The sequence below is a fragment of the Raphanus sativus genome, chromosome 5 (assembly GCF_000801105.2).
Source record: "Raphanus sativus cultivar WK10039 chromosome 5, ASM80110v3, whole genome shotgun sequence".
NCBI classification, from domain to species: Eukaryota; Viridiplantae; Streptophyta; class Magnoliopsida; order Brassicales; family Brassicaceae; genus Raphanus; species Raphanus sativus.
In genome coordinates, this window is record NC_079515.1 from 16699719 (window position 1) to 16712691 (window position 12973).

Below are 12973 nucleotides of genomic sequence, written 5' to 3' on the forward strand. Positions count from 1 at the left end.
GACTCGATCCGTCGCGAGCTCGTCCCCCTGTAGTTGAGGGGCAAGACTGGAGGAACGTTTACCGACGCGATCCACATTCGAGTCGGTGACGAAGCTGCTGAAGAGAGGCAAGGCGACCGGATTACATTCATAATCCCGTCAAAGACCCAAAGGCCGTGGTCCCCCCCGAAGGGTATCAGTGCGTATACGAGTCGTACTTCGAAAAGGACACGAAACTATGGTTTCCGATTCCTCGACTCGTCACCGCCTACACGATGCGCCGAGGAGTCGCTTTGAGCCAATTCTTGAATGGCGCTTGGCGTCTAGCAGTTGCGCTGATGGTGATTGGGGCGGAAGCTGGCGCTGCTCTCAGCGTCCGAGCATTTGAGGAGCTGGTCTCGGTGAAGATTAATCGAGGCCTGTTATCACTGAAGATACGCCCGAACTATAATGTGGTAACGGGCTATCCGACCAAGACGAACGACTGGCAGCGATCGTACTTCTATGTTAAGTCCGATCGCTCGGCTTTCGAGGAGCCGCTGAAGACCGGTTACCGTGTTCTTTGGAACAATGATTTGGTATTGAATGTTCTTTAATCTTTTACTGTTTCAGACTCCTGACCATCTCTTTTTCTCTTGTTTTGACAGTTCCTCACTCGAATACCGCGGAGTACGAGGAAGATTTCTTGGAGAGTGCTCGGATTATCGCGTCCCAGAAACAGGATTTTTGGGAGAACTTCTCGTACAGAGGATTCGTAGGTCGATTGATCGGATCAAGCGGCGTAAGTTTCTCTTTCTCTTCTTTTGCTCGGTTTCCTCAGGGATCCTAAGTCGCTTTCTTTTGTCTTTGCAGAGGTTTGGCGTTCGGACACCGTTCCTCTCATCACCAAAAAGTCGAAGAGAATCAACTTGTTCACCAAGCCGAGCAGATTGAAATTAACCGAGCCAGAGCTATGAGGGAATTGCCGGATCTAAGTTTGGTGGTTGGGAAGCAACTCGGGTTCGTGGAACCGGACCAAAGCTCTAACGCAAACTCCTCTGATCCCGGGAGAGCCGAGAGCGACTGAGTCGGACGGGGCTCAGCTCGTGAGAAAGTCGGGGAGCAAGAGGAAGGAGAGGGAAGGCGTTTCTTCCGAGGAGAAGCAAGCCGAGGAGACTTCCACCGGTGGGGCGCCGGATCGGAGAAGAAGCGGGCGCGCAAGGATCCCGTTGAGGTTCGGCCTTCCTCTGTGGAGAGAGGTGAGCTCCAGGCCTTGGAGCCTAGCAACAATTCTCGAGATGACGTTCTCCCGGATCCGTCTCTCGATGGTGGTCTTCAGGGGACTTCTTCTAAGGTGAAGAAGAAGTCGAAAAAAGAATAATAAGAAGAGTGCCGGCGAATCCTCGGGGCACGAGATAGCGCCCAATACGGAGAAGGAAACCGTGGAGGCTCCGACTACTGCCGTTTCCCTCCCCAAGCGGCGGTTCGTGAAGATGCCCGGGGATCGAACAGGTCCTCTCCGAAGGCTCAGGAGGGTAAGGCTGTGCCGAAGAACCTGCAGGGGTTTTGCCCGGATAAAGTGGACTTCATTTTCAAGCGGGACACTCCTCTCGTTTGTAACGAGAGAGATTGCGCTCGTTTCGTCCGCCAAGTCCGGGGAAGTAGGGAGCATCTCCCACTCGTCAAGGACTTAGTTTTCCAAGACGAGTACACCGCTGCTGCCGGTTCCTCGGTTAAGGTAAGTATAGTTTCTGCATCGCATTCGTTTCTCGTCTTTCTTCTCATTTGGTCGTCCTATCCCAACTCTTTCTTTGATGTGTTGCAGAGCCAAGGTGACTGGAACGAGGTCGTCCGCATATACGACAAAGAGCTGAAGAGGACCTATGGTGTGATTGATAGGCAACGGCGCAACACCAAGGAGGCGACTGTCGCCTTAGAGGTCATGCTGAAGAAGAAGGACGAAGCGGTTATTGCAGAAGCGGCCATGAGGGATGAACTCTCCCAGAAAGAGGCGGCTATGAACAAGGAGCTGAAGCGAGCCCGGGAGTTGGTTAAAGCGCTCGAGAAAGAGAAAACCAAGCTGGCAAACGAGAAGAAGACCCTCGAGGAAGAGAAGGCGGCTGCTGCCTTAGAGCATTCCAAGGAGATGGATCGTCTCCGAGAGTCGCGCCGCTATGAGGTTACTCACGAACGGATCCGAGTAATGGCGGCGATGCATGGGAAAGCCGCCGTTCGCTTCCAGAGGATCCAGGATCGGGAGTCCCGTCGTGATAACTTTGAGGATGCGAGATGCATGCTCGGCCAGGCTCGGGGGATGAGACGTTGCCTTGAAGGGATGAAAGCGGCAGGTAAAAACATCTCTCAGGGAGATATTGATATCTACGCCGGGCAAGAGAGGCATTATGATGCGGAGGTGAAGCGTTTGATCGTAGATGATCTTCTCGAGAAGGACCTTTCTTTATCTCCTCTCGTGCTCGAGTCGAGGTTCGTTATCCAGGAGATGATGGATAAAATCGACAAATTTGGGTCGAACATGGACTTGCTCGACTCCGAGGCCGCCAAGACGCTTCGCACTCCCTCAGAGCACCAGGGGATCGATCCGAAGAGCCGTCGAAGAGCCTTCTCGACACCGTTCAGTCGCCAGCTCGCCCTGATGCTGTTCTCCCGGGTCAAGAAGTTGCCCTTAAGGACCCTTCCGTGGCTGAGGAGACGAACAAGTCAGCTCCCGACGAACCGATCTCCAACACGCCGGTCAATATCTCCGACTCGCCGTCATTCGAGGATGCGGATTCTGGCGCGAGTGAAGGACATCTCGAGGGGGCGGACTCTGGCGCGAGCGAAGAACATCCCGAGGAGGATCTTCCTGCCTTGGATTAGTATTCGATGTTTGTTGTATCTGACTTTTGGCGCTTGTGCCTTTAAAACTATTTCCTTTTCTCGGCTAAGGCCTTTTGTTGTTTAAGACCTCGTTTCTCGGCTTAAGCCTTTGATGTATGAATTATTTTCTTTTGGTTTTTATCAGACAAGTGTTTCTTTATATATTTCGTAAGTCGTTTAACTTAGAAGTATATAAATCGTTTTTCACTTGTCCATAACCGAGAAACGAAATAGTCCGGATGGTTGCTCGCATTTGCCAGCGAGTTCCCTCCTTTCAGATAGAAGAGTGATTAGAGAGTCGTTCGTTCGCATTCTTATTTATTCAACGAAGCTTTTACAAGTCTAACGTTCAAGTAAATACAAAGAGACTCTAATCGTTCTACTGAATTGCCGAGGAAAAGGTTTCGAGACGCATTGCAGTGATCGAGAGAACTATTGGTCGGCCAAACCGTCGTTCTTCGATCAGACTTGGTCTGAAATTTCCATTGGATAGCCGGTCAGTGCACGACGCACAGGTGACGCAAGGCTGTTATTCCCTTCGGCTGATACCTGATCAAGGCTCAGCCGATTTTGCTGGGCGAGTGCTCGTGCTCCGCTTGACGAAGGGGCTGGCATCGTTTGTTCGGGGAAAGGTGACCGTTAGTCATTCTAAAAAAGTTTGGACTTTGTTTTGGTTGGGGCTGGACCCTGTGAAGGGATGCCTACGTACCTCGGATGAGGATCAAGCCTTTCGTAGTTCGTTTGACCGAGTGAAAGTGGCTGTAGTAGCGCATTCACTCGGACGAGTAGAAGTGACGGTTAGGTGCATCTACTCGGTTTTTTTTTTTTTTTTTTTTTTTTTTTTTTTTTTTTTTTTTTTTTTTTTTTTTTTTTCGCGAACAGTGACCTGTTGGTCATTCGCTCGGAGAAAAAGATGAGACGAATCTATTGGTAGAAGAGGCGAAGATGCATAGAGTTCCAGGCTCGTGGAACTGCCTCTCCGCGGGAAGTCTCGAGTCGGTAGACGCCTGGTCGAACGACTCGGGTGATCTTGTAAGGTCCTTCCCAATTGGTCCCTAGCTTGCCAGCGTTGAGCTCCTTTGTGTTGTCGAAGACTTTTCGGAGGACGAGATCGCCGAGCTCGAGAGGGCGCGCTTTTACCTTCTTATTATAGTAGCTCTCGATCTGGTTCTGGTAATTTTGGATCCGAAGAAGCGCTTGATCTCGTTTTTCCTCGAGTTCATCGAGGGCATCGAGGAGCATATCTTGATTAAGCTCGACGAACTGCGGCATCTTGGCGCGCCGAAGACTTGTCACGTTAACTTCGGCGGGGGCCATTGCTTCCATCCCATAGGCAAGAGAGAAAGGGGTGGATTTGGTCGCACCGCGGGGAGTCGTTCGGTGTGACCAGAGGACGCCGTCCAGCTCGTCGGCCCAATGGCCTTTCTTTAGGTCGAGTCGCTTCTTGATACCATCGATGATAATCTTGTTGGAAGATTCCGCCTGTCCGTTTCCTTGCGGGTAACGAGGAGTCGAAGGGCTTAGACGGATATTCCACTTGTTGCAGAACTCTTTGAAGTTTCCGGACATGAACTGAGAGCCATTGTCCGTTATGATCTCGTACGGCAAACCGTGACGGCAAATGATGTTCTTCCAGACGAAGGTGCGGACTTCCTTGTCCGTCACCTGAGAGAACGCTTCGGCTTCAATCCATTTGGTGAAGTAATCAGTGAGGACCAGGATGAAACGACGTTGGCGCGAGGTCGGCATTGGCCCGATGATGTCCATCCCCCACCTCATGAACGGATAAGGGGCAGCAGATGTCCGCAACAGCTCAGTGGGACTGTGGATGCTCGGAGCGTGACGCTGGCATTTGTCGCACCGACGAGCGTATGCCTCGCAGTCAGTGTTCATAGACGGCCAAAAGAATCCCAAGCTTCGAACCTTAAGGGCGAGTGCTCGGCCTCCCGAGTGGTTTCCTCCTGCTCCGTCGTGAGTTTCAGCCATTACTCGGCGTACTTCATCGCCCTGGATGCACTTTAAGAGAACCTTGTTCGCGGTTACTCGGTGAAGTTCGTCGTTCATGATGACATAGTGGGCGCTGCGTCTCTTCAGGCGTCTCGCTGCCCACTTATCTTTTGGCAGTTCTTCTCGTAGGAGATAATCCAGGAACTCGACTCGCCAATCGACTGGGGTGTCGTCACGATCGAGCATCTCAGTGTCGGCTTGATCCGGTGTCTCAGTTTCGGTTTGATCGGTGGTGGATCGTCGAGTTGTTGCAAAGATTGGAGCGATGGGAGAGCTTTCGTCGGAGGAGGGATCAATGCTTGGTCGGTCAATCCGATGTATGGGTATCGTCCTTTTGACCTGATCGTGGAGTTTGCTCCCGAGTGCGGCTAGGGCATCGGCGCAAACGTTCTCTCCGCGAGGAACCTTGGTGAGTTCGAAGAAATCGAATTCCCTAGCGAGCTCTTGAACCACTCGAAGATACGCATCCATTCTATCATTGCGAGCATCGTAGTCGCCGCTAAACTGGCTGGCGACGAGCTGCGAGTCGCAATAAGCACTCAAGCGTTTGGCTTTGACGGCTCGGGCGAGACGAAGCCCGGCGATCAACGATTCATACTCTGCTTCGTTGTTAGAAGCCGGGAAGCCGAAACTGAAAGACTGGCGGATGAGTTCTCCTGTTGGCGACTGAAGCTGGACCCCAGCACCGGATCCTTTACTCGTCGATGATCCGTCGACATGAAGAATCCAATTGGGGCTCGGGACGTCGAGATCTTGTGCAAGATCCGGCGTGAGCTCGACAAGGAAGTCGGCGAGGACTTGAGATTTGGCGGCTGTTCGACATTTGTATGTAATGTCAAGCTCGCTCAGTTCGATTGCCCACTTGGTCAGCCGGCCGGCTCTGTTGGGATTTTGCAGGACAGTGCGGAGCGGTTGGTCGGTCAGAACTTCGATAGAGTGTGACTGGAAGTAGGGTCGTAATTTCCTCGCGGAGTCGACGACGGCCAGCGCCAGCTTCTCAAGGGTTGGGTACCTGGTTTCCGGGCCGGTCATGCGTCTGCTCGTGTAAAAAATCGGACGCTGCTCGCCGCGATCCTCCTTGATCAAAACACTGCTGACGGCTGCCGAGGAGACGGCGATATAGAGAGACAAAACGTCTCCTACGTCCGGCTTGGCCAAGACGGGAGGAGTTGTCAGGTATTGCTTGAGTTGAACGAACGCGTCCTCGCATTTATCATCCCAGATGAACTTCTTGTTCCCTCGGAGGAGATCATAGAAAGGAAGACACTTGTCGGTAGATCGGGAGATAAAACGATTAAGGGCGGCGATGCGTCCTGTTAGTCTCTGAACTTCGCGGCAGTTTCTCGGACTGGGGAGGTTCAGGACTGCCGAGATCTGTTTCGGGTTAGCCTCTATTCCTCGTTGCGTGACGATGTAACCAAGGAATTCGCCCGAGGAGACGCCAAACGTGCACTTTGCGGGATTCAACTTCATCCCGTACTTGTTTAGGATGGCGAAACACTCCTTCAAGTGTGCTAGATGGTCGTCGGCTCGGAGGGATTTGACGAGCATATCGTCGATATAAACTTCCATTGTTTTCCCTAACTGGTCGGCGAACATCCTGTTAACGAGCCTCTGGTAGGTTGCCCCGGCGTTTTTCAACCCGAATGGCATCACCTTATAACAATAAGTTCCCCGGTCAGTGATGAAAGCGGTTTTCTCCCGGTCGTCTGGGTGCATCAGGATCTGGTTATAGCCCGAGAAGGCGTCCATGAACGTCAGCATCTCGTTGCCGGCCGTCGATTCGACTAGGCGATCGATGCTAGGCAACGGGTAGCTGTCCTTAGGACATGCTTTGTTGAGGTCGGTAAAATCGACGCAGATGCGCCATTTACCGTTCTTCTTCTTGACGACCACCGGGTTGGCTAGCCATTCCGGGTAACGAACTTCAGTGATTGAGCCGGCACCGAGTAGACGCTCGACTTCTTCTGCGACTGCTTTGGATCGCTCTGGTCCCAACTTTCTTCTCTTCTGCCGGATGGGTTTGAAGTTGGGATCAACATTGAGCTCGTGGGTCGTGATAGCTGGATCGATTCCCTTCATATCAGACATTGTCCAGGCGAATGTGGATAGGTTTTGCTTAAGGAACTCGAGAATCTTCTGCTGCATTTCGTCGGGCAGAAATGCGCCTACTCGGACTGATTTGCTCGGATCCGACTCGTCGACTGGTACCTCGAGCACCTCCTCCTTTTGCGGGCAGACTTTGCTCGTGGGAGGAGAGACCGAGTTGACGAGTGATTGGGAGCGCTGAATTTTAACCGTGGCGATCAGGAGATCTCGCGCGGCTTGCTGATCACCCTTCAGAGTTTTGATTGATCCGTCTGATCCTGGGAACTTAACACACTGATGATACGTTGATGCGATTGCTCGCATTGAGTGCAGCCATGGGGTGCCGAGTATAACGTGGTAAGGGGCTTTGGAGCCGACCACAGAAAATTTGACCGTCCGAGTGACTCCGCATGCGTGAACCGAGAGGCGGATCGTGCCTGCGATCACTTCTGACGAGCCGTTGAATCCTGTCAGAGTCCGAGTAGAAGGCTTGACGTCGTTGAGGTCAATTCCCATCTTCACGAGAGTTTCGCGAAAGATGATATCGACCGAACTCCCGGTATCGATAAGTACTTTTGTGACGTCGTACTTGTCGACGCCGAGCACGACGAGCAAAGGATCGTTGTGAGGGAGGTGCACGCCGAGTGTATCGTCAGACGAAAAGGTAATCGGCTGATCGTCTATTTGCTTCTGGGGCCACCGTTGGGAAGTAGTAGCTTGCCTTCGGTGGTCTTTGACTGCTCTAACTGAGTCGCCGCAGGGAGGTGATCCACCCATAATGACGTTTATCCGGGGACGAGTTTGTGCTCGCTTTGCGCGGAGCACATCGCGAAGGTCGCTACTTGTTTCAGCAGTATCCCTTTTCTTGCGGTTAAGGGTTGTCCGCAGGTCGCCGATCTTCGCGTTGAGTTTGTCTCGCAAATCGCGGTTCGGCTTGTCGGCGGGCTGCCTTTGGGAGGAGTCTTGTGCCAAAGCTTTCGCGGCGCGACTCGAGTCGATCTGTCGGCGGAGATCAGAAGAGACTGGCGTTTCCTCGGTAGTGGATTGAGACTTTTGCTCGAGGAAGGACCGAAGATCCAAAGAGTCGTCTGGGGTCTCCATATCGTCGTCCTCGTCCGACGAGGATCCTGGTTCGTTCCTTCCTTGAGGCTGGACACGTATCACTTCAATGCGCTGGCGATTGGCAGGCTGATCGTCGTCCGCCGAGTCGTCGTCATCATCGGTTTCTCGGGTGGCCTTCTCAGCGTCCTTCGACTGTTTGTCGTTTTTACGGTTTTTGCCTTGCGATTTGCGCTGGGCTTTCTTGTCTTTGTTCCTGCTCCAGCTGTTTTCTCCTTTTGGTTTGGGTTTTGGCGGCTGGATCTTGTAGTCTCCGCTTTCGATCGAGGAGAGGAACTGGGCGTAGAGAGATTTGCACTCGGTCGTGTCGTGTCCCTTCACGTCGTGATACTTGCAATGCTTCGTGAGATCGATGGGAGTTCTGGTCGGTCCTGGAGCCGAATCGACTTTAGCCACGACACCAGCACTAGGGGTACTGGGGGACGCATCTGGAGAGTCGGTCTCTCGCTGATAAACATTCCACTTTTTATCGTGCATGACCATGGTTGAGACAGGGGCATTGTTCTCGTCCACGACGTAGAGGAGACCTCCTTTTTTGCCGCCGTTATCAGCTGGCGCGTGCTGGCGTGGCTCTGGCCGAGCTCCTGCACTTTTGGCTGCAACCGGCTTGGCAGCGTTCTGTTTCCGAATTATTGCCTTGGTGTCTTCTTCCATTCGGATGAAATTGTGAGACCGGGCAATAGCATCGGGGAGCGAAGTCGTGGGGTTGGAATACAGGTCTTTACGAAACTTCGAGTTGACGAGGAGAGTGTTCATCAAAGCGTCGATAGCAATGTGATCAGGGACGTCGACTCGGGAAACGATCGTTTTGAACTTTTCCATGTAGTCCTTAAGGCTTTGGTCTTTTGTTTGCGCCATATTCCACAGGCTGGAAGCGGTTGCTGCTCGCTTGGTAAACATGATGTAAGTCTTGAGGAAAACGGCTGATAGGTCTCGGAAACTGCGAATCGAGTTCTCGCTGAGCTGTGAGAACCAGGTTAGCGCTTGCTCGTTGAGTGTTTCGACGAAGAGCTGACAGTATCCTGCGTCCTTCTCTTCGTCGGAAAGGCGAGCTCTGGCCATAGCTATGTTGAAGGCTGTCAGGTGTTCGACGGGGTCGCCTCCGGGTTTGTACTCGGGAAGACGGAGCTTTTCTATCTTACGGAGCTGGACCCTGGTTAGCTCGCTAGCGAAGGGCGAGCGCGAAGTAGAGGCGATGACGCTGTCGATCTGAGGGGCTGCGCTCGTCGCTTGGTGAATCTGCGAGCTCATTTGCTGAAGGCTGAGTTTGAGCTCGGCGATCTCGCGAATCGTCGTCGGATCTGCAGTCGTCGGAGTAGGGTGTACGGCGGGAGGACCGTTAGGGTCAGATTCGTCCACAGCGCGGTCTTCTGCCGGCGTCGGAGGGAAGAGATGCCGGCAGACGGGCTGGGAACGGTTCGTCGGTCCAGCGGGAGCAGTGAGGGCAGCCACGAGAGCAGCGAGCTGCTCATTCGTCGTTTTCTGGACTTCTTCTTGATGCGCGAGGCGAGCCATCACGGAGCTCATGAAGTCCGACGAGAGAAGAGGAGGAGGAGGCGGAGGCGTAAGCTCGGTCGCTTCGCCGGAAGAGCCGGGGTTCGAGTCACCAATCGTCATACTAGGCTAAGAAACGTTACTCTGATCGGCCCCACGGTGGGCGCCAATTGTTTAAGGTGAGTTTGGTCAATAGAAAGTAAAAGAACTCAAGAGTGGGGTGAACAGAGACGTTTTATTAGAGTCGGAATAACGAGGGTACAAGAGTAAGAAAGCCGGCTAGTCGATGCTCGGTGAGATCCTAGCCGGAAGTACAAGAGAGCGGCGAGATACAAAGAGAATAAAGGAAACCCTAATCTAGCCGCTAGTCTGTCTGTCTGTGTAGTGATGCCTTTCTTTCCTGTCCTCAACTCCTTATATAGTCTCCTAGGTCGGTTGGCTTTGACCTAATCCGTCCCCTTCGTTATGGGCCTTTTGGCTTAAAGGCCCAGTCGAGAAGACTGCTCGGCCCGAGCCGCCTGATCGTTTCCATCGGCTTCTCGTCGTTCAGCTATAGAGGTCTCGAGCCGAGTCGCGGCTCGTCAGAAGCCGTCTCCGAGCCGGTCATCCTTTGAATGGTAGTAATGGGCCTCCTATTCGCTGGGCCTTGTGGATGGTGCCAATCCATCCCCAACAATAGGTACTTGACGGAGATATTGTCGGAGAAAGTCGCGACTCAAAGAGATCGGAGAAAGGGACGCATCGGTGTTTGGAGACCGCACTTAGAAAGCATAAATGAAGATTGAGGAAAAACTGTTTTGCTTTACATTACAAAACAAGAGTTCATCTGTTTCAGTCGTTTTTTTAATTATTATTATTTTAGGACATTGATTCATATGTAATAGTTCTTTCATCAACGAAACATATTCAAGAGAAAGTGTTTGGTCATTTGTAAACAATAGGTTTTATACACAACTTGTCTTGTAGTACCTGCAAGATGTAGTGAAAGTGAAGAGCAGATTGGTGGTCTAAAACCATCTCCGATGGTTGCCATGTATCTTTTACTTTAAAAGTAGAGTATTCAAAATAGAGTTATTTCAATAGCTATCTCTATTTTCTAGTCTAAAAAGAATATTTTAAATATATATTTTCTAATTATTTATTAATTTATTATACAATTCATAACTTTTAAAATAGTAAATTTTACTTTTTATTTTATTATATAGCTATTACCACAATTACACTATTTATAAAATTAAACGATTATTTTAAAAATAAAATTTATTACAACACATAATTAAAAATAAACAATGTACTAAACATAGTATTTAAATGTGAAACTATACTACATAATTTTATTTTGGTAAAAATGAAAATATATAAAAATGAAAAGTTATTTTTTAAGAAAAAAATTAGCTTAAAAATACAATATATGAACAATATGTTATTCTATATTTGGTAAAGATTCACAACATTTAAAACCGTTTTATTATATAAATAACGCTTAGAAAGAAAAATAAAGTAACGTATTGGAGATGTTCTAAAACATTTTTGATCTCGCAAGCTCCTGGCCTCACGAGCAATACACCACGGAAACCTTGGAAGTAGATAACGATCAGGAAGGTTATATGCCTGTAGAAAGCTTGTCTGAGCACAGCAAGCTTATTGGACTGAGTTATTGGCAACGCGATCTCACCTCAACTTCTAACTCAGCTTCATAAACTTGTTTTCGGATAATGCATTCACAGTGTCAGAAAAATCAACTCAACGAATTAAGAAATTTTGTGTCTAAAAGTTATCTTGTGTTAGAGAGGGTGAAAATCGAGGAACTGATGTATATATCTTCATGTTAAATGTAAATTATTTATTACAACTATGGTTGTACACCCGCTGGCATAAGCGCTAACATAGCACCCTGGATCTTTTGGTTTCTCTGGACCATACTAGACAACCTGATCTTCGAAAATCGCTGAACATCTGCAATCACTACTGTTACTAAGGCTCTCACTGCAGCACGGGAATTGCAATTAGCACAACAGGAAGCTCCACGTCCCCGAGGACAGCTACTCTCGACAGTGGATCAAACCTATCCCCACCCTCTCTACATATCCTACAATACTGATGCAGCATGGTCAAAGGAAACAAAAGCAGCTGGATTAGAATGGTTTTTTGACACCGATCGATCACAAAGGAATGCAGCTACAAATCACTTCTCAGCGTCTCCTCACCCCTCATGGCCGAAGCACTAGCATTGCGTGAAGCTCTCATGTTGGAAAAGCGCAATCTTCTCTCCAAAGTCTGGTTTCGAAATGACTCCTAAGAGCTCATTAGAGCTATCAACTCGAAGTCATATCCGGTGGAGCTTTACGGAGTTCTCACTGATATCGAGTCTCTATCCTTGTTTTTTTATCTCGTCTATGTTTTCTTACATACATAGATCTCAGAATATGATTGCGGACTCTCTGGCAAAAAAACGCTCCACGTACGGCCTATTCTACATTGTACTAGCTTTTCAGTTGAATGAAATTTGTGTTCAAAAAAATGGTAAGGCTTAGGTTTTGTTTCCTTATTAATTTTGTATAATTTGGATGATAATAATACTAATAAGTTGTGTTTAGAAAAATAATAATAATACTAATAAGTTATAGTTTTACACACAAATTTATATTAAAATACACAAGTTAATTAAACATCTAACATTTTAACAAAGTATTTTTGTATTAGACTTATATAGTAAAATTTTGTAACTGAACAATCCGTATAAAATTACATTAAACACATTAGCAAACATAAAACATCATCTTGAAAGTTTGAGAAGTCTACTCTTATTGCTCTCATTCACTAGATACATAAATAAACAAAAATATTGCTAACATCATCACTATATATAATAAAAGATATAAAATCAATCAGGAGGTCCAAAATAGATAAACACATATAAATGAACAAAAAATCTTCAAAATTCGTTTCAAATTTACAGAAAATAGAAGCTTACTAAGATTAATAGAAAAGACTTCTTAAAAAATTAACTCACATCAGATTTCTCAAAACATCTCCTCTAGGTTATTTTTTCAATTACAATTAATGAATAAAGACTTCTCAAGAAGTATGCTTATTTTGTAATTGGCAGACTTCTCGAGAAGTCTTCATTTCTAAATTATTAGATTAATTTTGTAAATTTGGGTAAATTTGCGATTTTTTACCAGATAATAAGATTAATTTGGCAACTGATTGATACTCTGTAGAAATTTGATCGTTTCTTAGAAATCTTACAGAAAAATTTGATGTGAGTCAACTTTTTTTTCTTTCTGCCACATGAAGTCTTTGAAATGTCGTAAGAAATCGGTATATGTTAGTTTCGCAGTTGATGATATCTATCTATATTATTAACTGAAGTACATTTGAAATTTGTTTGAAAACATGAATAATAATATAAAAAGGAGTATAATGT

General features: G+C 48.2%; 1 protein-coding gene across 1 annotated transcript in view; it reads left to right on the plus strand.

Moving 5' to 3' along the window:
• Positions 1-10459, plus strand: part of LOC108859354 (uncharacterized) — a 22712-nt gene extending 12253 nt beyond the window's left edge. The window contains exon 2 of the mRNA XM_057011151.1: positions 10223-10459. Coding sequence (XP_056867131.1) covers positions 10223-10328 — 106 coding nt within the window. The 3' untranslated portion in view covers positions 10329-10459. The remainder of the gene's footprint in view (positions 1-10222) is intronic.
• The last annotated feature ends 2514 nt before the right edge of the window (positions 10460-12973 follow it).